We start from the raw sequence: 25,524 nt of genomic DNA, 5'->3' as shown, positions 1-25,524 counted from the left end.
ACTGCACATTGCTGCGAATTCCAGCCGAAGGTGTTCGCAATGGTTCTTTCTGTAATACCTATCCACCTTTGTCTTCTTGAGGTTCATCTGCACCTCTTTTCAGAGACGTATAGATCAAATGACATCCCACAGTCATGTCATCCCACTCGCTTGTCTTCACATGAGGACTATGCAGCATCATTTTGCGGATAGCTGCACTCAGACAGTCTACTTACAGGGCAGAAACATTGCAGTTCCAGGCTCTGTATTTAAATGTCTTAATTGGTGGATCCCAGAGTCTGACCTGCTGGTGGAGGATCAATGTTATGCCCTGATTCCTACTGTCATTCTGATCCCAGACCCTTCGCATTATGTCTGATGAGCTTAATCTAGAAGTCATCAGTCACACGCCTTCTTGAAGCTCCCAAACACAGATCTGCACATGAAACCCTTGAAGCTCTGTGCCACTTTTGACCCTGAAGACCCTCCTCCCCTCTTTGGAAATATTTTTTCCAAATTCCCCTAGATTATATCACTGCAGTAGTTTCCTTATGCAAGCAGTGGGTTGCTGGGTGTTGGGTTACGACCTGTGCTGCATGCGTCATCACTAGGGCCACTAGAAGAACTTAATTTTGTGGTCATTGCTTTTTTTTGCATAATTATGAATTTGCCGCATTTGGCATATAATCCATCATCTGCTGCATATTTTTAACATTTATACAAAAAAATTGTTTCTAGCTCAGATGGATCAAACGTTAATAAAAATGTGGTGATATGTGTTCACGCACAGTGTGAGGCCCATTGCAAAGGTTAACTGATCATCTTTCAGTTTATTATTTCTGTATTTGTTTCTTAAACTGGTAGTAATGAACAGGGCCGGACTGGGAACCAAAACCGGCCCTGGCAAAGTGCTCGGCTGGCCCCCTGGCTTGGGGGTGCCGCCGAGCTCTTTGCGAGGGCCGGTTTTCGGCCGATTTTGTTACAGGGCCGATTTTGCAGCTATGCTGCAAAAACGGCCCTGTAGCAAAAACGGCCCCCACCCGTGCAGCGCACCGGGAGATTGCCTGGTGGCCGCTACGGCCCTGGCCCTGGTAATGAAGTGAAATCTTTGCCCAGACAGAATCACCATGTATACAAGTCACAAAATACTGAAGTAATACTATTAGAAAATGTGCTGCATAATTTCTGTTTTCTTTACACATAATTTAGTCAACCCTGCCGCATAATTTGGTGGTCCTCTGCCACATAATTCCAGTGGCCCTGGTCATAGCTGGTCAGATTTAGGACTGGCCCCTGGAGCTGAACATTCTGCTGGTTATGTTCTTACTTACAGGGAACAGATGTGAAAGCAGACTTCTTCAACAAACTGCAGCTCCACATTAGTAGGAGATCAGTCAAGGCCTTCCAATGTTCGTCTTCGAGAGCGGATTGTTTTTGCAGGGATATTTTCAACTCAAAACACAACACTCATCGTCTGGAGATGCTGGTTTGTTGACTTATCTGAAGTTAAAAATCATGTACCCTCTGGCTAATTCTGATATTTTACCTCACTTTTTACAGTTCGAAGAACTGCTTCTCCTTCCAAAGGGCAGCTTTTTCGTTGCTTGCCCATATTCCGGATCTTTAAATTCATCAAGGTGAAGTACTGGGTTTTTCAGAACCAACCCAGCGGTGCCAGGGGACACACCCGAAGACTTCGAGTTCTTCCTGTTTCGGACCACAGAAACACAGAGTCTTCTAGGTGAAGTCAAAGATCGTATTTATTGGCTGCAGACCAATCACAGGTATCCGAGAAGTACAACACGATGTATGTTCTCAGGAGACTGCTCAAACCAAAACCAGTCTTTTCTTATATACAGAATATTGCACTCTGGGCAGCACCGCCCCTATTTTACAAGTGGTCGTTCACATACTTTCGTTTCAAAGAAAGAGCACAGTCATGATGATAATCCCACATTGCAGCTCGGTCAGCACATAATTATTTACCCAGCGAGGCTCAGAACCCTCATCAGATATCAGCAGACCCCAATAAAACGGACACCTCTTCCTCGTAAACAAGCCATAAAGCAGGAAACAGAGTCAGGTGTGAAAGGGATTAGTCAGAAGTCGCGTGGGATACACGACTTTATGATGTGTTGGGCCCTGATGCTAATCCCATAAGGCCGCAGTAAAAGGAACCGGCCGGGCAGGACTGACCCCGGGCATCGGAGTCAGTTTGCACCGGTCACAAAGGAGTCACAGAAAGATTGCGTGTCCTTTAGGCCTAGGCATGGCCTCAGTGCGCAGCCTATGTGAGGGCAACCACAAAATGGTTACCCTTTTAAAATGGAACCCGAGGGTTCGACATGTAGTATCGTATACACCAGCGTTACTCATAGTACGGCCCGCGGGCCAGTGGCGGCCCGCCCGGCCTTCATTGGCGGCCCGCGGACCATGTTCGAATCATACACTATGCTGGTATGCCCTTCCTTGGAGTAAACAAGGAAGATGGCCGCAGGAGCAAATGTTGTGAATACGCTTGCATACGTATTCACAATGTTTCCTCCTGCGGCCATCTTCCCTGTTTACTGCTTGCCTGCGATTCGCCTGCCTGCCTCTCTGACGTCACACCTGGACCCGGCGCGAAGCTCAGGCCCTTTAAAAGTCAGCTGTAACTAGCGCTAGTTACAGCTGACTTTTAAAGGCCCTTTGGTGAGCTTCCTGTTGACGACGTCGTCCTTCCAGCCCGGAGTACCTTCGCAGCAGCCTGGTGTCGTCGTCCTTCCAGTCCGGAGTACCTTCGCAGCAGCCTGGTGTCGTCGTCCTTCCAGCCCGGAGTACCTTCGCAGCAGCCTGGTGTCGTCGTCCTTCCAGCCCGGAGTACCTTCGCAGCAGCCTGGTGTCGTCCTTCCAGCCCGCAGCCCCGGAGAACCTTCGCAGCCGCCTGGTGTCCGGAAAAGCGTCTCTTCGCCTGAACTGGTATGTTTTTGTTTGTACGCACAAAATAGTTGTTTTGACCACTGCCGGGCCCCGCAGTCTGTCTAGTTATCAGCTTGCTGCATGTAGCCCCGTCATGATTGGTGGCGGCGCAAAACGCCATGTAGAGTAGGGGGGAGGAAGTGTCTTACTGCGCTGGGGACACATCAGCGTCACTGGGGGGCTGTGAGTCTTGTTCTGCGATGTCTGGTGGTGTGAGCGTTTTGAGAAGATCATCCCAGGCCTGCACAATCGTGTGTTTGCGCAATCCCGCAGTTTCCTCCTTGTGCAGCGTGGCGCTCTCGGCTTGTTGTTTTGACCACTGCCGGGCCCCGCAGTTGCTTACTGCCACTAATTCCCATCAACCATCGCCCTGCTGCACGTTCACCCCACTCCGCTCTTCTAGAGATGGAAGACGATTGCCAATCGCAATACCTTTTATTTGTGTTCTTGGACCGGAATAATTAATAGTGAATGAAACCCATCTGTTTTTTTTTTCGTTACCTAGCTGATGGCGCAGGGGGTGCTTCTCTATTAGTGGTTTACTAAATTGTCTCTCACATAGTACTGTTCTTGAAACTATTCTAGGGTTTGGGGAAAGTGCAATATTTTAATGATTATCACAGTCAAGTGAAGGGCAGTTTCTGATATGTTGGGAGCTAGTTTGTGTGCGAATCAACTTTTAATGTGAAGTATAGTTGTCCTTGTACCGGAAAATACATTTTCGGATTGGTGAGCTGCTCTGGGTGGGCTGACCATCGACGTGTGTTTGGAGCAAACAGTAATCATACTATTTCATGTTATTTGCATTTGTATATCAACAACTACCATCACAATAGCATTGGGCCCCCTTTTGCAGTAATCTGGGGAGGCCATCGATCTCTCGCATGTTGGCACATGATTATGAGGTTAGCAGAGAGTATGTTATGATATTTAGTTTAGAACTGGATTGTTTATTAGCAGGACAGTAAATTGTGTTCGCTCTGAAGATCTTTTTAGTTCCTTTTGTGTATGGCTGGGTGCGCCAAAAGGACCTTTACAATCTCTTTCTTTTCTTTGGATTGTGTGGTCAATTATTGTTCACGTTAATCAGTAGTAAAGTGTCCTCTAACATGATTCACAATCCTGGTAGGTAATTATGCTGTGATGCGTTTTAGGGCATGGTAAGTTGAGGCTGAATTTTCCACGGTGTATGTTGTGTGACAGTGCTGCTTGTTTGGCAGCCCTTTGCTAACCACATGGCTTTCATGTTTTGTGCATATGAGGATGTAAGGTCAGTTGTAAATCTCAGAGCTCTAAATGTGACCCTTTTTGGCCTCCTCCCTATCCCCTCGTCAGTTCACCAGAAAGGCCAAGAACTGGATGAGTCACACCTTTGTGACCCACTACCAGGCACCGCGAAAAACACGCACTGCCTTCAGACATTAAAATACATTGACAAATTGGGATACGTGTCCCAAATACGCTTCAAAGTGCTATCAGAAGCCATTTGTCTCTCAGCCGTGCAGTTTCTGTCATCAGCGCTTTCCCTCCCCTTTTCCACAAAAGCAGTGCAAACATAAACAGCAAAATATCCTATTATGTGAGATTTGGTTGGCTCTGTTTTAAAGTAGCTTTGCGCGTGAACAAATTTGCACGAAGTAGGGGCATTGATTGATGGCGGTTGATTGATCGGGTTCGGCCTCAAGCATAGATACCAGCTGGCATATAGGCCAAAGTTAAGCTACAATGTTTTGTTAAAATTGTCCCCACCTGAAACCAGGGCCCTCCCCTTGCCCACTGCAGGTGCCTGCGTTCTACCTCATGGTCACAGGGTCAAATCCCGGCGGGTCCTGCCCTTCATGCATCTGAGGTCGATAAAATGAGTTGGGTAGCAACAAACATCTGTTATTTAGCGCCAAGATACCTGCGCGTGAACGTGTGCTTTTAAATACGTGTCTGGGCATGCCATTTATTTCAAATCCCTATTGAGTGACATGTGCAGGTTTACCCATTATGTTGTATGTTTAAACAAAACATTACTTTGATGTTGCTCACAGATCTGTTGCGCGAAGTGGTGTTGGTCCATCGGTCGTGACGCAGTATCGGTCGTGGAGTGTGTCGGTCTACCAGTCGTAGGGTGCTGTCGGGCGCAAAATCCGAATCCAGGTCCGTGTTACTTATTGTGTAGTAACAAAGTAGCTGGAGAGCTCCGCAATGGCCTACAGTCCAGTTTCCAAGCCTTGCAAACGACCCAGATCGATCCAGAGTGAACACAGGACCTTCCAGGAAGCATGGGAAGAAGAGTACTTGTTTGTGGAATGGCCAAAAGAAAAAGCCACTTGTTTGCTTTGCAAAGAGAAAGTAAATGTGCTTAAGAGATATAATCTGGAACGGCACTACAAAACGCGGCACTCTGGATACACTGCAAACTATCCACTGAACTCCAAACTGCGTTCTGCGAAGGTGGCATCACTAAAGGAAGCACTTGTATCCCAACAAAAGCTCTTTCTGTGCCAGATGAAAGAATCCGAGGCAGTAACCGAGGCATCCTTCCAAATTTGCTACTTACTTGCCAAACATAAAAAGCCATTTACAGAAGCAGAGCTGGTTAAGAAGTGTTTTCTCTCGGCAGCAGACATTTTATTTGCCAACTATCCTAATAAAGCAAACATTATGAAGGAAATAGGTGCATTGCAACTGTCAGATTCCACATGCACACGTCGCATCGAGTCAATGGGTGACAATGTTCTAGCGCAGGTCATCAATGCAGTCAAGCTGTCCCCTTTCTTTAGCATTGCTGTGGATGAGTCAACAGATGTAGGTGATGTGGCACAGTTAATGATTTGGGTGAGGTATTTGGAACAAGGAATCATTCCAAAGGAAGAGCTACTCTGCCTTTTGCCATTGCATGGTCACACAAGAGGAGAGGATGTATTGGCCAGCATGTGTAATTTCTTTGATACTCATCACCTGCCATTGAACAATCTTGTAAGTGTCACTACAGATGGGGCACCCTCCATGATTGGACATGAGAAGGGCTTTGTATCTCTGTTAAGGAAAAAACTTCAATCATCCACTTTAATTGATTATCATTGTATAATCCATCAGGAAGCATTATGCGCCTAAATAAAACAAGGGCAACTAAATGAGGTTATGAAGCAAGTCGTTAAAATTGTTAATTATATTCGAGCGAAAGCACTCAACCACAGACTTTTTAAATCATTGCTGAGGGATGCGGAAAGTGAATATGCAGATCTGTTGTTGCATACTGAGGTTAGGTGGTTGAGCAAAGGTAGAGTGCTAGAAAGATTTATTAGTTTGCTTCCTGAAATTGAACAATTTGTAATCAGCCGAGGGCAGTCCTTCCCAGAATTATATGACTTGCAATGGCTCACCATGCTCCATTTTCTGTGTGACATCTTCTCACATTTCAACACACTCAATCTGGCACTTCAAGGTAGACAGAAACTTGTGTCCTCAATGATGAGTGCCATATACTCCTTCGAAAGTAAACTCGAGCTGTTCCGAGAGCAGATGAACGATGGGGATCTCACACACTTTCCTAAGTTGCAGGCTTTAACACAGAGGGTTGAAAAAGCTCAGGAAATGTTGTCCAGTCTCAATCTGTGTACTTATCTGGAGGAAGTGTCTGGGGACATTAAGAGGAGATTTTCGCAGTTCAGAGTTCTCACCCCACTTTTCAGACTTGTAGAAAATCCATGGATGGTTAGTGCAAGGAATCTTGAAGCTGTTGAACTTCTTGGTTTGAAAAGGGCACAAGCTGAGATGGAACTAATTGACATGCAATTCAGCTCTGTGCTCGAGTCCTCTTTCTTGGGGAAGGAACCAGAAGATTTCTGGCAAAGTGTGCCACCTGAGAAATTCCCTATTCTTTTTACCTTGGCACAGAGAATACTTTGCATGTTTGGCTCCACATTTGTATGCGAGTATTCCTTTTCTACAATGGGTGCTATAAAAAACAAACTAAGAAACAAACTGACTGATGCACATCTGGATCACCTCATGAGACTTGCACTCTCTGAAAAGGTTCCAGAATACAAGAAGTTAATTGCGGACATGAAATGTAAAATTAGTGGATAAACTCTGTGCCTTGGGAAAGACTTTTCCCCATCATGTTTGCCTTTGTACTTGCTGTTCTACTTTCACTAAATGCCTTCAAATAAAAATGTATTATCAAAATGTGCTCTTTGTAGTTGCATCTGATTGTGAAATACAGCATTGCCTAATCATGTTTTGGAAGTTTTTTTTTTTTTACTCTAGCTCCGCCCCCCCACTGATCCCGCCCCCACTGATCCCGCCCCCACTGACTCCACCCCTACCAGTGCGGCCCTCGGCCACTAACCACACTGTAATTTTGGCCCCCGACAGAAAGTTTGTGAGTACCCCTGGTATACACGGTGAATTCATCGGTGAAACATAACGAAAATACTCATACATACCGGATTAGTCATTTGCGGTTCGCTGATACCAAAATCGGCAGGGTAGGACCATGCTACCAACATGGTTCCGAAATTTACAGTACCACAAAGGCATGTTGATTTTTCAACCCTCCATTTTTTGCTGTGCAGCTATCCACTAGCAAACCATTCCAAAGCTGCAAGATTTTTGTCGCTGAGCTTTGAGCAAGTTATTTGGATTATATTTTGACCAGTATTTCCATTTTCGCCTCAACTGGGATTTAGCTTTATTTCTGAGCACATCACTGATTGGCTTTTGCCGCACATTTTAATATTTCTTCTGAAACATTTCCATAGAAACTGAAGTGATGCATCATTTCATCAGTCTCTCCATCTTTATCCTTCTTAAATCCCATTTTGGTCTTACTGTTCCATCCTTCATTTGTGTTAATTTCATCCTAACTTGGAATACCTGGTGCATGGGCAAGCTCGAGGCTTTTTCTAATTAGGAGCATTCCATAAGGACCAGGACTTGCCTTCTTTCATGCAAAATAGCATTTAAACAGACACATTTTCCTCCCAGTCCTCCAACCCTAGACCCCATCATCTTTTCCAGTCGAAATAGCACTCTGAAGTTTTACCTGGAAAGGATGAAACCCTTTGGACTGTGAGCATCTACGTTTAAAATAGTCGTACTCAAGGTAACAAAGCAACCTAAGCCATTGTCACGATATGTACACTCTCTTGCATTTAAAGATCTTACTACATAGAGGAGTTCAGGCTCTCCTGTATTTACTGCTCATTGCACCAGAGAAGGTGGCTTTTTAGCCTTCCAAAGGCACGTTCCTATCAGAGGTCATCAGTGTGAGCAAATCCAGAGGCAGAGCTCACCGGAATCATTCTCAAGAAAAGAAATGCAGCTTTTGGGTATAATGTTCAACGCTGCTCATTTTCTTCAAGCATATACTTACCCCTCTCTAAGCCTTTTAAACTCTTTAGTACTTTTTCCCAATCAGTTAGACGCGAAAGTAAGGAACAATTACCTTCGTGGTGAAACACATAGGAATTGAGTATACTGGTAGGTGACTATCCTATTTACGGGCACAGTTCACACATGTTGGTGTATGCTTGCGCACAAGTGCGCTACACTTCTTATAGTGAAAATGTTCTTTTAGAATCGTTTTTTTGGGGTTCTTGCTGGGGCACTTCATTTCTAACCTGTTATGAATGTGGGAGAGCCATGGATAAGGATATCGGAAAGGTAATTTTTTTCTATTTGTTTTAGAGTAAAATGTTAAAACAAAAACCCTGTTTAAAATATAAAGAAAACCTGCACATAAGTATAGATTGACCCCTTGCTGTCTCATGAGCGACTGCAAAACACTGGATTTCATCCCCAAACACAAATACATTCCAGATCTGTCACATACACAATTTGGAACACATTCACGACCAAATTATAAACCCCAGAAGCTTACAACAGGTGATTTATTGAAGATTATTGACTGATGTTGGAGCTAGCCTGATTTAATGTGGCCATTCGTGTTTGTTACCCTGTTACAGGAACATCCTGAGGGGCACCCACACACTGCCCCTGAATCTTGATCTCCCAGGGGCCCACTCACCTAGTTGCCTGTTGAGCACCCTTTCCTATTCACTCAGTGTCAGAAAGTGGATGGGACTACTGCCAGTAGTGCCATTGGAAACCACGCTCATTTTGAAAAGCATAAGAGCTAAGGTGAAATGATGCGCTAGGAAAGCTTTCATGTGGAAGCACTGCTCTTTAAAAAAATCCCATATGCCCAAGTAATTTGGTTTGATTGTTATGAATTCTGCACTGTTTACATCGCTGCCTCTCTTCATTTCCTCCCCTAGAATTCTACTCACTACCTGTAGAATGTTGTCAGTCTTTTCGTGGAACTGCACATTCTAGTAAGGAGATTCCACGTTATCACCGTCTGATGTTGAAGTTGTGATTTCTCAAGCCACTTTACGCAAAGTGGGTTTATTGTTTGCAAAACTTTGTTATGCCAAAGGTGGCCATTCATGTATGAGGACTAAAGTACCTCAATGAACCAAATCTGGATACTGAAAGTTTTTGAATACGCACTTTAGATATGGACTGGTCCATGTGATACTAGAGTTCTAACTGATGGTCTTGTGCTTTCAAATGGCTAGTGCTGTAAGGCTGGGAAAGATATCATCTCATGTCATGAGAACTGGGACGGTTGCAGTTGTTGGTAAGTATCTTCTTCTAGACTGTAGAACCAACTTTTCTGACCTTAATTATCTGTCCTCCTAGCCTGGTGAGAGTGGACCCCATCCTCTGCGACTGTCTGCTGGAGCGCTCAGAGTACCAAGAAGTGGCAAAGCTAAAATGGGATGACCTTATTACCAGGTAAGCCTACTCTGGTTCTGGAAGGTGATGTGGCCTAGTGAATAAGTTGCAGGTTGTTGAGCAGAGTTGTACGACGGCACAACACTGGTAAATACATTGCATGCCTTTGCCTCGCATTTCTTAGCATGCATGTTTTTACTGCAATTATGCATTTACATTGCATGCCAATACCACACATTATTTTTAGATTTAAAAACAATGTATTTGTGGGGTGAGATCTCTGTTGGAAGGCGGACCCCGAGGAGTCGGTGAGACCACCAAGGGGGGGGCCCTCTCACTGCACGAAGTAGCCGAGCGCTGCCGAGAAGTCTCCTGAGAGATCCTTCTCCTATCCCGTACTAGCACAGTAACACCACCACACCGGACTCAAGGAGGTTGTCTCAAGACAAGCAATTCTTTATCATCAATAAAAGGTTACGAGCTCAATATTTACACGAAGGGATCGAGGGATCCACCAAAAGTCTCAATGTCTCTTTGGAAGGGTAGGGGTAGCGGGACAGTCTTTGGCAGGAATGTGGTACGAGGGTACCTGGGGCCCAGTTCTTATCCTCACGCTGGAGGACCTCCGATCTCGGAGGGGTCGAGCCGCGACGGCGTCAGCAGGGCTCTGGCGTACAGTTCGTGGAGAGCCGCGATTCAATCAGCAGGGCTCTCAAGATGGTCTCTGTTCAGCTCGAGCCGCGACGTCGTCAGCAGGGCTCCGAGGAAGGTTCCAGCGAGGTTGGGCCGCGACGGCGTCTGCAGGGCTCCGATGTTCCAGGTGGTTCAGAAAAGGGTTCACAGGAGGGAGCCGCGACGCAGTCAGCAGGGCTCGTGATGGTTCCGACAAGAGTTCTTCTCCGTAGGGTCAGCCGCGATTCAATCAGCAGGGCTCTCGACTCCGGGATACAACTGCCGAGCTGTGGTGGGGTCGCCCCAGATATAGGTCTGGAGCCCTTTGATGTCCGGACCTATGCGCCCGAGGGGGCGGAGTGGCCGGGTGGAGGTGGCCAGACGCCCAGCAGGAGAGGCGCCAGGCCCATGGGAGTTTGCAGGGTGATCACACCTCGAGAGGGGAGGACAGTTGGGGGTCCCATCGATACTGTCCTCCGCCGGGGCGATGAATGGTTCCTGCGGCACCCCCTGGCCAGTTCGTGGTGCCTCGATGTCGGGGCTTCGTTGGGGTCGAGGCTGGGTTGAGCGGGGTCGCGCCGGCTGGGGCACGGTGTGACGTGGATGCCAACAAGATGGCGGAGCCACGAGGGGTATGCGACCACGTGTAGCTCCGGGTGAAGGGCCTTGGTGCAGTCCAGACGGGTGGCCCGTGACGGCCGGGGCGGGGAACGGCCACAATCCAGGGGGTTAAGGACCACGCCACGAGGCCAGGTCCAACAGGCGTCCCCCCCAGCCGAAGGCATGGAGAGTCACCCATCTCCTTGGGGATTCTCCTCGTCAAGGCGGAAGAAGCGGGACAGGCCGTCGGCGTTGGCGTGGTCATTGCCGGGCCGGTGTTCGACGTCAAAGTCCATCCCTTGTAGCGAGATGGACCATCGCAGCAGCTTGGGGTTCCTGCCCCGCATTCGCATTAACCATTGCAAGGGCCGGTGGTCGGTCTGGACCCGGAAGTGGGCGCCAAAGAGGTAGGGCCGGAGCTTCTTGAGGGCCCACACCACAGCGAAGGCCTCGCGCTCAATAGTGCTCCAGCGTTGCTCCCGGGGCAGTAGTCGCCGGCTGATGAAGGCCACTGGTCTGTCGAGCCCCCTTTCGTCAGTTTGGGAGAGGACGGCCCCGATCCCATACTCGGAGGCGTCCGTCTGTACCACGAACTCCTTCTGGTAGTCCGGGGCTTGCAGCACCGGAGCAGTACACATGGCCGTTTTGAGGGTGTCGAAGGCTGTTTGGCAGCGGGGTGTCCAGTGTACCTTCTTGGGCTGTTTTTTGGACGTTAACTCTGTGAGGGGGCCAACAATGCTCCCATAGTCCCGGATAAACCGCCGGTAGTATCCGGTGAGGCCCAGGAAGGCCCGGACAGCGGTCTGGGTAGTGGGGGGTTCCCAGGTCTGGATGGCATCTATCTTCGCTTGGAGGGGGGCCACTTGATGGCCCCGGTAGGTCACGGATCCGTGGCCGATTTGGCATTTGCTGGCCTTGATTGTGAGCCCGGCCCGCTGGAGGGCGGCCAGGACGGCCTCCAGGTGGAGGAGGTGCTCGGCCCCGTGGTTGCTGTACACGGCAATGTCATCTAAGTAGGCCGCGCTGAAGGCCTCAAGCCCGGCCAAAACCTTGTTCACCAGTCTTTGGAAGGTGGCCGGGGCGTTCTTCATTCCGAAGGGCATCACCCGAAAGTGGTAATGCCCATCCGGAGTCGAAAAGGCGGATCTTTCTTGGGCGCCGGGGGTGAGCTGGATTTGCCAGTACCCGGCGGTGAGGTCCAGCGTGCTCAAGTAGCGAGCGGCCCCTAGGCGGTCGATCAGTTCGTCGGCCCGGGGTATCGGGTGTGCGTCTGTCTTGGTTACTACATTCAGGGCTCGGTAGTCCACGCAGAATCGCAACTCCGGGGGGTGACCGGGAGCTGCGGCCTTGGGCACCAGGACGACAGGGCTGGCCCACGGGCTGTCGGAAGGCTCGATGACCCCCAGGGCCAGCATCTTCGCTACTTCGGCCTGGATGCAGGCCCGCACTCGGTCAGGCACCCGGTAGGCTCTGTGTCGTATGGGGGGGTTCTCCCCGGTGTCGACGTCGTGGACGCACCAGTGGGTCACCCCCGGGGTGAGAGAGAAGAGGGTTGCGTAGTCCCGCAGTAATCGCTGGCAGTCGTGGCGCTGCTCCGGGGTCAGGGACGAGGCGAGTTGGACCCCTTCGATCGATCCATCGTGACTGTCGGATTGCAAGAGGTCGGGCAAGGGCTCGGAGTCGTCCTCGCTCCCCTCGTCGGTCGCCAGCAGCAGGCTCAGTTCGGTCCGGGCGAAGTGGGGTTTTAGCCTGTTCGCATGTAGGACCCGGAGGGGGTTCCGGGGGGACTCCAGATCGACCAGGTAGGTGACGGGACTTTTCTTCTCCACCACCTTGAAGGGCCCGGTCCACTTGTCCTGGAGGGCGCCGGGTTCGACCGGGGCCATGACCCATACTTTCTGACCTGGCTCGAATTCTACCGTAGAAGTGTTGCGATCGTACCACCGCTTCATGTCCTCCTGGCTGGCCTCGAGGTTGGCTTCGGCTATGGCTCGGAACTTGCGGGTCTGGTTTCGGAGGGTCAGGAGGTATCGGTAGACGTCAGGAGGGGCGCCTCGGGGCTTCATCTCCCAGCCCTCCTTGACCAGGCTGAGTGGTCCGCGGACCGGGTGCCCATACAATAGTTCAAACGGGCTGAACCCCAGGGACTTCTGCGGGACCTCCCGATAGGCAAACAGGAGGCAGGGCAGCAGGACATCCCATTTCCGCCTGAGGGGTTCTTCCAGGCCCTGGATCATCCCTTTCAATGTTCGGTTGAACCGCTCAACCAGCCCGTTCCCCTGAGGGTGATATGGGGTCGTGAACTTGTATGTGACCCCGCATTGTTGCCACAGGGACCGCATGTACCTGGAGATAAAGTTCGTGCCACGGTCGCTCACCACTTCGCTGGGGAATCCCACTCGGGAGAAGATCCCCATCAAGGCCCGGCCTACCACAGGGGCCGTTATAGTTCTGAGCGGGACCGCCTCCGGGTACCTGGTGGCGTGGTCCACGAGGACCAGGATGAAGCGGTGGCCCAGGGCGGTTTGGGGGTCCAGGGGTCCCACAATGTCGATTCCGACTCGTTCAAACGGGGTGCTGACGGCGGGAAAGGGCTGGAGGGGGGCCTTGACCCGACCCCCCGTCTTCCCGCTGGCTTGGCAGGTCTGGCAGGACCGGCAGTGGTTGTCCACATCTCTCCGCATCCGAGGCCAGTAGAAGTGGGTCACCAGACGACTGTACGTTTTGTCTTGCCCCAAGTGTCCGGCGAGGGGCACATCATGGGCCAGGTTGAGAAGGAACTCCCGGAAGCGGAGGGGGACCACCAACACGCGGCCGGCCCCGAGTTCTGCCACTTTCTGTTCACTGTACAACAGGCCCTCGGCCCAGTAGATCCAGTGGGTGCCGGTCTGGTCACCGTTGGCTTGCGCGGTCGCCTGCTGTCGGACCCCTTCGAGAGAGGGACAGGACTGTTGCTCTTGCTGGAACTGCTCTCGGGTGGGGCCCCCTTCATGTTGCCATTGCGTCAGTTCTGGTAGGGCGCTCGGAGAAGCCATCTCTTCGGGGGAGGATTCGCTGGGCCCGGGGTCGGTGTCCGCCTCCTCCTCGCTGCTGGGGGGAGGGGGTGTGAGCCCCTCGGGTCGGGCCGTCCCGGAGGTCGAGGAGGAGCGGGGGGCCTGGGCGGTCATGGACCGGGTGATGGCGCAGGCCCAATCAGCCAGTCCCAACATTCGGAGGTGCTCTCGTCGTTCTACTTGAGCCCAGGGGGAACTCTCCAAGTCGTTCCCCAGGAGGCAGTCGACCGGGGCGTCGTCGCGCACCGTCACCTTCAGCAGGCCCGTCACCCCTCCCCACTCGAAGGGGACCAGGGCCATCTGGCATAGGCTTTCACTGTTGTCGGACGTCCGCACCGGGCACAGCACATTCGGTAGAATCTGTTCAGGGGTCACCAGGTGGCAGCGGACAGCGGTGATACTGGCGCCGGTGTCGCGAAGGGCTTCGGCCCGTTGTCCGTTGACCGTGACCTGCTGCCGGTACTTCTGGGTGTTGGTTGGGATGGGGGTGCAGGGTACCATCTCTCGGCTACCCAGGCAGACCAGGGACATGGCTGCCGGCTCCCACTCAGTGTTTTCTCGGTCGAGGGCCTCTTCTTCCTCCTCTCCCCCCAAGGCGGCGGCTGTCAGCTGCCGGGGCGGGGGCCCGCCGGCCCCGTTTCTTCGGTTCAGGGGCAGGCCGGGTCGCTGGCAAAGTGTCCGGTTTGTTGGCAGCCACAGCAGGTCACGGGTGGCCGTGGTCCGGGTCGGGCCGGGCCCACCCTTCGCGCTAGGCTCGGGGAGAGATGTGGCTGCGGTGGCCCTCGAGGGGGGCTCCTGGGGGCCCCAGCGGGAGGGTCTCGGTTCCTGTTCGGCCCTCCCCCCCCACCGCGCTGGCGTGGGGGTCCGTTGGGGTTCCTCTGGTACTCCCCCATTGAGCTCCGGGGGACCCGGGAGTTGACCCATCGATCGGCCTCGACGGCAATTTTTCGCGGGTCGGTCATTTTGCTGTCGAGGAGGTGCTGTCTCAGTTCCACGAAGCAATTATTGGAAAGGTGTTCCCAGACGATGAGGTCGACCAGTTGTCCGTAGGTGGTTACTTTGCTGCCTTTGATCCACCCTTCTAGGGCCCGACTGAAAAAGTCCACATATTCCACCCATGTGGTACCCGGGATTTTCTTGCAGTCTCGGAACCGCTGGCGGTACATCTCCGCTGTTAGCCCGTATCGGGTGAGCAGGGCCTCCTTCATGTGATCGTAGGAGGTCATCACCTCCTCCGGTAGCTGGAGCAGCGTGTCCCGCCCTTCACTCAGGAATCGCCCCCACAGGCCTGCGCCCCAGTCTTTTCGGGGCACCCGATGGGAGGTCATGGCCACCTCGTAGGCCTTGAACCATTGTTGGATATCGTCATTCTTGTAATACTCCTTGACGACCTCCTTCGGGATATGCACCTTGGCCTCGGGGGGCGGTAGAGTGTCTCTAGTACTGGGGGTGTTGGTCCCTCCGTTCTTGGCCTTGATCTCGAGCTCCTTGAGACTGCGCTCGTGCTCAAGAGTTAGTTTCTTTTCCTCCAACTCCCGGTGTCGTCTCTTCTCTTCTATTTCTTCTTGAAGGCGTAGCTGCTCGAGGGCCAGTTTCTTTTCTGCCAGCTGGAGTTCGCCGTCCAGCCGCAGTCGGGCGAGCTCTAGTTCGTGGCTCCGGACCTTTTCCCGCTCTCGTATTTCTTCCTCGGAGAGGCCGGTTTCTAGGCTCTTTCTTCCTCCGGTTGCCGGGGTCAGTGCGGTTGCTGTGGTCTCCGTCAGGGGCAAGGGCCCTTCTTCCTGGGAGGGGCCTGCCCCAGCCTCCAACCATGCCCTCAGAGCTTTCTGCATCTCTTCCTTGGTACCGAGGCTGGTGGTTGCAATGCCTTTGTCTCTGCAGAACTGTTTTAATTCTTTGTGCGTATATTCTTCCAGCCGTTCGGGCTGGAACTCCATTGTCGCGTTGTTTTCCTGGCTGCTCATGATGCTATTCGTTTGGATGGGTAGCTAGTGGGTACTGGCTGGTACGTACTGCGTTCGGCTCGGATCCCGTCGCTGGCCACCAAATGTTGGAAGGCGGACCCCGAGGAGTCGGTGAGACCACCAAGGGGGGGGCCCTCTCACTGCACGAAGTAGCCGAGCGCTGCCGAGAAGTCTCCTGAGAGATCCTTCTCCTATCCCGTACTAGCACAGTAACACCACCACACCGGACTCAAGAAGGTTGTCTCAAGACAAGCAATTCTTTATCATCAATAAAAGGTTACGAGCTCAATATTTACACGAAGGGATCGAGGGATCCACCAAAAGTCTCAATGTCTCTTTGGAAGGGTAGGGGTAGCGGGACAGTCTTTGGCAGGAATGTGGTACGAGGGTACCTGGGGCCCAGTTCTTATCCTCACGCTGGAGGACCTCCGATCTCGGAGGGGTCGAGCCGCGACGGCGTCAGCAGGGCTCTGGCGTACAGTTCGTGGAGAGCCGCGATTCAATCAGCAGGGCTCTCAAGATGGTCTCTGTTCAGCTCGAGCCGCGACGTCGTCAGCAGGGCTCCGAGGAAGGTTCCAGCGAGGTTGGGCCGCGACGGCGTCTGCAGGGCTCCGATGTTCCAGGTGGTTCAGAAAAGGGTTCACAGGAGGGAGCCGCGACGCAGTCAGCAGGGCTCGTGATGGTTCCGACAAGAGTTCTTCTCCGTAGGGTCAGCCGCGATTCAATCAGCAGGGCTCTCGACTCCGGGATACAACTGCCGAGCTGTGGTGGGGTCGCCCCAGATATAGGTCTGGAGCCCTTTGATGTCCGGACCTATGCGCCCGAGGGGGCGGAGTGGCCGGGTGGAGGTGGCCAGACGCCCAGCAGGAGAGGCGCCAGGCCCATGGGAGTTTGCAGGGTGATCACACCTCGAGAGGGGAGGACAGTTGGGGGTCCCATCGATACTGTCCTCCGCCGGGGCGATGAATGGTTCCTGCGGCACCCCCTGGCCAGTTCGTGGTGCCTCGATGTCGGGGCTTCGTTGGGGTCGAGGCTGGGTTGAGCGGGGTCGCGCCGGCTGGGGCACGGTGTGACGTGGATGCCAACAAGATGGCGGAGCCACGAGGGGTATGCGACCACGTGTAGCTCCGGGTGAAGGGCCTTGGTGCAGTCCAGACGGGTGGCCCGTGACGGCCGGGGCGGGGAACGGCCACAATCCAGGGGGTTAAGGACCACGCCACGAGGCCAGGTCCAACAATCTCCCACCCCCCAACCTACCATAAATACATAATATTGGCATGCGTTGTAAATGCATATTCACTATAAAAATATGCTTGCTAAAAACTGCGAGGCAAAGGCATGCAATCTATTTACCTCGTTGTAAAGGCTGTTTCCCGTTGAGCAGTAGATCTGAGTTTTTTGATTGTTTTCAAATTTTAATATTACTGTCAAAGTGAATATTTTACTTGGTAAAAGTAAACTTGTGTTTGAGTTCTAAACCCTTCCACTCCACTTCATCTTAATGTGTGATTCTGATAAAATCAATTTAACACTGCTCAAATCCCATTTCTGCCAACAGTGGGAGCACTCAAAAATAAGTGTTAAAATGAAATGTGTATCGATTATAATGGAATGCAGGGTCCTGCAGCTATATTTCACTTCACGTTGGCATCAGACAAATTAGTGCCAGTCGAAAAACAGTGGAAGGTTGAATTAGGCCTGCTGGGATTTGAGCCTAAATATTACTGCCTAATCTCTGCAGTGGATGTATTAATCCACTCGGTTATTTTGCCAAGCACGTCATGCGGATAAAAAAATAATTCTGATTCCAGAAGAAAACTAAAAATATATTACTTTTTTAGGTCAAGCCTATCGCATGCAAAAGACATATTGTGGGAGTACCAAGCACATAGACAGGCTTGCAGCCTGCTCATTGATTACTATTGGTTGGCATCTGAAAGAAACACATTAGTTATAGATTCCTTACCTTAGAATTACCCCCAGGCGTCAGACTGGATCCAGAAAGTTTTTCGTCAGCAGTACCTCTGCGCGTGGGAAGGTGGCGTCAGTCGGATCCACGTTCGTCTTTGGCGTCGTGTCGCCGGGATGGCGTTGCGGTAGCTACATAGACACCGCCCTCGCGCGCTGACGTCAGTTCTTTCTTTTCAGCGCCAGCCAGCGGTACCTCCAGTCACTTTTTGACTGACTTTTTCTCGACTTTTGTCGACATCTTTTTTGGGTCTACGACTCCAGGTGCACGAGGGATGCCCGGTTTCAAGGCCTGCGGCTCCTGTCCCCGACTGATGTTGTTTGCGGATCAGCACCGCGTGTGCCTCTTTTGCCTGGAGCACGACCTCGACCCCAAGTCATGCTCCGACTGCCGGTCGATGGTGCCAAGGCTTTGCGGGAGCAGTCCCGAAAGCTGCTTGAGTGCCGGCGGTCGGCTCAGCGCCGTTTGAGGTCCCGGTCGCGAGGGAGGTCGAGGGACCGGTCGCGGAGCAATCACCACTAGTCCAAGTCATCGAAGTCTTTGCACTCGGGGTCGGGTAAGTCGAAGCACAAAAAGAAGTCGAAGAAGCATCGTCGCTCTTCGACTTCTCCCTGTCGGTCGGCTGACGTGACGAGTGATGCGGGCGGTGCCCTTCCAGATGTTCCGCGTGCGGAGCCCGAAGAGTTTAGTCCGGGCATCACTCCCTTTCCGGGATCTGGTGCGACTCCCACCCAACTTCGTACGTTCTACGAAGCGATGCATGCCATCTTTGGGCGGCCAACGTCGACCCCGTCTTTGATCCCGAAGTGGGCCCGGAGCCAGACCAGCCTCATCTGACGCTGGATCCAGCACAGAGTGGGGTTTTTGTGTCCCTGTTCACTCATGGGGTCCCTTTTCGCCCAGGTTGGCAACCTGAGGATGAGGAGGAGGACTGGGAGGGGTCAGGTAACCCTTTAACTGATCAGATGGGATCTGAGCAAGACTGGAGAGAGGACCTGGGGGATGCCAGTGGTCTTGACACATCTCCTGACCTTGGCATGTTGTCTCCTCCTACCGTGGCTACGGAGAAGGGAGTGTCGTGTGCAGTGGTGTTGCTTAGGGCAGCCGAGGCCCTCAACCTCGAACTTTCTATGCTGGCGGTCAGGACTAACCTCAGGCGGTCCAAGCCTCCACTTCCAAGAGCGCATTCCCTACCGCCCCACCACAAAGGGAATCCAAGAAGCTCGACCATTTTGGGAAGAAAATGTTCTCTTCCGCCAGCTTGGGACTGCGGTCGGTAAACATTACATATCTATTGAGCCGTTATTCCCACTCTGTGTGAGATATGGTTGCACAGGTGCTGCCTCGGTGTCCGGAGGAGGCCTGAACAGTGCTCTTACCAGGCTGTCGCCGCAGGGAGGGATGCGGCTTAGTTTGCCATCCGTTGTGGGCTGGATACCGCCGACTCCCTAGGTAGGACGATTCCCACGTCTGTAGCCCTTCGTCGCTACGCCTGGATGAGATCGATTGGCTTTTTGGGGGATGTCCAGAACACCTTGAAGGACATGCCCTTTGATGGCCATCGCCTTTTTGGCGACAAAGCAGACAACGCTCCAGAGCGTTTCAAGGACTCATGGGCTATGGCCAAGTCCTTGGGCCTCTCCAACTGCCCTGCGCAGTCTGCTTTTTGCCCCTTTTGTGGCTACGGAAGGGGTGCCCCGCTACGTCCCGCCCAGAGCCATAGGCCGCAGCAAGCTTTGCGCGGCTGGGGATGTGGGAACAACCGTCGTGGTTCCGGAGGCCAGCGGCCGGGCCAGTCCACCAACCCCCCTCTGCAGCAGCCTCCAAACCTTCCTAGTCCGACATTTCAGGCCCATCACACGCCAGTGGGCGGCAGGATTCGCCATCACCTCCCCCACTGGCACATCATCACATCGGACAGGTGGGTTTTGCAGATAGTCCGAAGGGGCTACTCCCTCCAGTTCGAGGCTACCCCTCCAGCCATGCCGCCGCAGTGCCACCGCCTGTCAGAGGATCATCTGGCCCATCTCCAGCAGGAAGTGTTGGCTTTCTTGGCCAAGGGAGCCATCAAGCGCATTCCTGTCCCAGAAGTAGGTCGTGGTTGTTATTCCCACTACTGTCTGGTCCCCAAGAAGGACAAGGGCCTGCGTCCTATCTTGGATCTCAGGGACATCAACCGCTTCCTCCGTAAGGAGAAGTCCAAGATGCTGACGCTTGCTTAGGTCTTGTCTGCACTCGACCTGGAACACTGGATGGGTAGCGTTGGACTTGCTGGACGCTTATTTACACATCCCCGTCCTGCTGGCCCACCGGCGTTACCTGCGGTTCACGGTAGGCCACGAGCATTTTCAATTTACCGTGCTCCCCTTTGGCCTTACCAGCACCCCTCAGGTGTTCACGAAAGTGATGGCGATGGTCGCAGCTCATCTGCGCAGATCAGGGGTTTCAGTCTTCCCCTATCTCGACGGCTGGCTGTTGAAGGCGGGCTCACCCCAGGCACTCGTTTCCCACCTCCAGACTACGGACAACCTCCTTCATTCGCTGGGGTTCTCCATCGATGTGCCGAAGTCACACCTGATTCCCTCTCAGAAGCTCCTCTTCATCGGAGCGGTTCTGGACACTTCGCGGTTTCGGGTCTATCCTCCAGAACAGCGAATCCGGGATATTCAGGCTAAGATTCCCATCTTTCAGCCTCTATCCCGGGTTTCGGTGAGGATGACCCTGAGGCTGCTGGGCCTCATGGCCTCCTGCATCCTGCTGGTTGATCATGCCAGGTGGCATTTGCGGGCTCTGCATTGGGACCTGAAGCTCCAGTGGGTGCAGCATCAGGGGAATCTGTCCGATTGCGTCCAGATCTCGGAGGGCACTGCACGTCAATTGCAGTGGTCGCTCACGAACCAGAATTGGGTCAACAGCAGATCCCTCTCCCCTCCCCAACCAGACCATAAAGTGGTGACAGACGCATCCCTTCTGGGATGGGGCGGCCACATCGGAGAGGCAGAGATCAGAGGCCTGTGGTCTCCAGCGGAGTCCGGACTCCACATCAACCTTCTGGAGCTTCGGGCGATTCGTCTTGCACTAAAAGCATTCCTTCCCTCTGTCCGGGGAAGAGTAGTGCAGGTGTTCACGGATAACACCACCGCCATGTGGTACTGCAACAAACAGGGCGGGGTGTGTTCGGTGACCCTATGTCAGGAGGCCCTCCGCCTCTGGACATGGCTGGAACATCAGGGCATATCCCTGGTGGTTCAACACCTGGCAGGTTCCCTGAACGCCAGGGCGGACAAACTCTACCGCAGGTGCATGATGCATCACGAATGGCGTCTTCACTTGAAGGTGGTGCAAGGTCTTTTTCGACAGTGGGGAGAGCCTTGGTTAGATCTATTAGCCACTGCAGAGAACGAGCAATGCCAGCACTTCTGCGAGTTGGAATTTCCAAGGCGGCACTCTCAAGGCAACGCTTTTCGTCACGAGTGGAGTTGCGGTCTGTTGTACACCTTTCCGCCTATACCACTTCTGCCCAGAGTGTTGAAGAAGATCAGGCTCGACCGGGCCCAAGTCATCCTTGTGGCTCCGGATTGGGCACGAAGAGTCTGGTATCCCGAGGTGCTCAACATGGCCATCGATCCTCCAACCTGTGTGCCTCTTCGGGAGGATATTCTGTTGCAGCAACAAGGGATGGTCCTTCACCCAAATCTATCTAGCCTCCACCTCCTTGCGTGGAGATTGAGTGGCGGCAGTTGACGTCGTTTAACCTGCCTCCTGAAGTCTGCAATGTTATCTTGGCAGCCAGTCATCCCTCCACTAAGACGGTATGCGCCTGTCGGTGGAACAAATTTGTGGCATGGTGCACAGCAAAGGCTGTGGATCTCCTCTCTGCCCCTCTTTCTGAGGTTCTCTTGTTCCTCCTTTGTTTGGCCCAGCAGGGCTCTGCTCTGGGCACTATCAAGGGCTATCTCTCGGCTTCCAGATCAGCCTTCTCTTTTCAAGTCCCCGGTTGTCAATCGTTTCTTGAAAGGCATAATTCATCTCTTTCCTCCTATTCCTTTCGTTATGCCTCAGTGGGACTTGAATCTGGTTTTAACTTATTTAATGTGCGCCCCCTTTGAACCACTTCATAACTGTCCTTTGAGGCTTTTAACTCTTAAGGCTGCATTCCTGGTTGCCATCACATTTGCCAGAAGAGTGAGCGAGCTCCAGGCTCTTTCATCTAAGCCTCCTTTCCTGTCTGTCCATCTGGACAAGGTAGTTCTCAGGACTCGTCCATCCTTCCTGCCCAAGGTTGTCACTGCCTTTCACATCGGGCAGGCCATCACTTTGCCCACCTTCTTTCCGCCTCCGTATCCTTCGAAAGAGACAGAGGGGCTCCACCGTCTGGACCCAAAACGTGCGCTTTCCTTTTATCTGGATCGCACCAAACAGTTCCGGGTGGATGACCAGCTCTTTGTTGGGTACATGGGCGCCAAAAAAGCTCGAGCTGTACACAAGCGGACTATCTCCCGATGGGTTGTTTTGTGTATCAAAGCCTGCTATTCTCTGGAAAAGAAGGAGCCTCCAGTGGGGCTGTGCGCCCATTCCACCAGGGCGTCGGCAGCAACTACTGCTTTGGGGAGAGGAGTGCCTCTCAGTGACATCTGTCAGGCAGCTACGTAGGCTTCGTTGCACACATTTACCAAACACTACTGCCTTGACAGCCAAGTCCGGAGAGACGGCTTCTTTAGCCGTTCTGTTCTCCAGGACTTTCTGGTGTGATCTTGGTTCGCTGACCCACCTCCCGGCTTGATATTGCTGGAGTATCTATTCTAAGGTAAGGAATCTATAACTAACGTGTTTCTTTCAGATGAACAAGTTAATTACCTTCGGTAACGATATATCTGTAAGAAACATTAGGTTCGAGGCATGTGGGCTGCTGAATTCATATCTGTGCATAGATCGCCGCCTAGTGTTGGGTCCGGATGATTGCACATTGTTGTCCTGGAAGAGTCTTCGAAGTATCACGAGATAGGTGGCTCCTCCCCTGGACTACAGTGCGCATGGGCATCCTCTCCATCCTTAGATTGTTTTTTTCCGCCATTGGGTTCGGATGTGAGTATCTTAGCTCAACTTAGGAATACTTAGTTTTAGGCCAAAAGGCCTTTAGTTCTCGTCGGTATAGTTACCGTTCGGTGTCGACTACTAGCTTTAGTGCTCCGCACCCTCTTCCAACTTCAGACCAGTTTGGTCCGAACTTCGAAGTTCGATCGACGATGGAATCGAGGACTCCATTCAAGAGGTGTCCGTTATGCCACGCAAAGTACCCTCATATCGATGTCCACCCCGTCTGTAATAAATGTCTCTCGCCGGATCACGACGAATCGAAATGCATGGCCTGTGCACGGTTCCGATCTAAGAAGACTCTGCGGAACCGACGGGCAGCGAGGCTGGAGGCGCAGCAAGCAGCGCCTGCTCCCACCAACATATTCAGCACCGAGGACGAGGACGCCGAGAGCGTGGAAGAAGTAGTCTCTAGCCCCGCTTCAGAACACGATTCCCGATCGGACGACGACGACGAAGTGATCTTTCGACGTGAAGAAACCGTCGATGAGGTAGGAGACTTCGACGAGGCCTACGGGGCCGAAGAAGACAGCTCTCCCGAAGAGCTAGGCCAATCCGTCGAAACGGAGGCCGAAACTGTACGTCGTCATCAGGCTCCGGTCGAGGGATCGCCTTCGGGCCTTACCCAAGATCAAACACATGGTTCCTCGGCCCCACCTTCCGGTCCGGCCTCGAACACTCTGCAAGAGCCACTATTACCGAAGACGACTGGGTTGTTAAACCCAAAACCATCCATCGCTCCAGTCCCTTCATAAACGAAAGTGAAACTGGTGGTGGTCGGATCGAAGGCGTCGAAACCATCCACTGCTCCGACGCCGAAAAGAGTCGTCGGCTCCGACCGCGTACAAATAGACTTCGGCGCCGAGCTCACTGCAGCGGATACGGTTGACACCCAGAAAAAGCACGCCCTCGGGCACCGCACGGCACCGAGACCTTCGGCGCCGACACCGAAGGCCATAACCTCCGCAGTCAAGATGGCCGCCCCGGCTACGACAACGCCTAGCGCACCGGCGCCGACTAAGTCCTCGACTACGTCGACTGTCGATACATCCCTTCAGGCCAGTGACCCCCTTCCTACAAAAATGTCGGGGCTGGCCTCGACGTCTACTACTAAGGGGCCCATCAAACCACCATCTGCGTTCACTGTGCAGCAGGTCTCCGCATCTTTACAACGCATCCGTGACCGGGCAACCCTCCACTCTATCTCGGGTCCCGACACACCCAAACCCTGTAAAGTGCACTCGGAGCCCTCCAACATTACGTTTGGGCTGCCACCGGCATCGGCACCGAAACTATTTCAAATTCGGACACGTGTCCTCCACACACAGTCCACCACCTCTGGCCTTACAGAACAAGAGTCTTCGGGGCCACAATTTATCGACGCCGACACTGGCAGGTTAATGCTCCACAAGCGCAAGATAACGCCAGTTAGGGAAGAGGAGCCCTACAAAATTCCTCTTATACGCAAACTGCCAGCGGAGCAGGAACCAGTGCTCCAAGAACACTTCCATCCAGATCCGCAGTCCTTTTCTCCTACCCCCTCCGAATCGGACGCAATACAGGACTATGGCGGGGAAGATTCCATCTACCCTGGGGACGTAGATCTTGATGAGCACCTACAAGACCCGGATCAGGTATGGGATGACCCCACAGACCAAAGTGTCGCGCCACATACTCAAGATGCGCAACTCTATAACGTCAAAACGTCTCCTACCGAGGACACAGCTGCATTTAATGCCCTCGTCGAGCGGGCTGCTGCTCATCATGGGGTGGAACTCCATTCTGATGCCATTGAGGAAGACTTCCTGCTCGACACTTTAGCATCTTCAGAAAGAACTGTCAAAACCCTGCCCATGTTAAAAGGGGTTCTCAAACCTGCTAAAGACATTTTCAAGGACACCACAAGAGCCCGGGTGTTAAATCCTAGGATTGAAAAAAAATACAAGCCTGCACCCGGTGACCCTAAATACATTAGGGGTCAATTGCCGTTAGACTCCATGGTGGTTGCCAATGCTCGCAAGAGAGCCCACTCACAAACGACTGGTGATGCTCCTCCCCCAGACAAGGAGTCAAAAGTACTAGAAACATCGGGCAAACGCATTGCAGCGCAAGCAGCGAACATCCTGCGCATTGCCAATACACAGGCACTCCTGGCACGTTATGACAGGTCACATTACGACACGCTGGAGTCACTGCTCCAACATCTACCAGATGAGTATAAGGAGTCAGCGGAGCTACTCATTAGAGAAGGACAACTCCTCACTAATGCATCCATAAAATGCGCCCTTGACGCAGCTGACACAGCGGCTAGGGCAATAAACACAAGCGTCATGCTAAGACGTCATGCCTGGTTAAGAATCTCCGGCTTCAAACCCGAGATCCAAAACAATATTCTGAACTTACCAGTTAACACAGAATTCTTATTCGGCCCAGACGTTGACACTACCCTAGAAAAGATAAAAAAAGACACTGACACTGCGAAATCAATGGGGGCTCTGCAAAC

General features: G+C 52.5%; 1 protein-coding gene across 2 annotated transcripts in view; it reads left to right on the top strand.

Annotated features, from left to right (window-relative positions):
* EIF2D (eukaryotic translation initiation factor 2D) overlaps positions 1-25,524 on the top strand; it is a 315,356-nt gene that overhangs the window by 202,870 nt on the left and 86,962 nt on the right. For both annotated transcript variants that reach the window (XM_085624121.1, XM_085624123.1), the window contains exon 12: positions 9,637-9,732. In XM_085624121.1, the coding sequence (XP_085480247.1) occupies positions 9,637-9,732 (96 nt within the window). The remainder of the gene's footprint in view (positions 1-9,636; positions 9,733-25,524) is intronic.

The sequence above is a fragment of the Triturus cristatus genome, chromosome 1_1 (genome assembly GCF_964204655.1).
Source record: "Triturus cristatus chromosome 1_1, aTriCri1.1, whole genome shotgun sequence".
NCBI lineage: Eukaryota > Metazoa > Chordata > Amphibia > Caudata > Salamandridae > Triturus > Triturus cristatus.
This window is presented reverse-complemented; position numbering and strand designations above follow the sequence as displayed.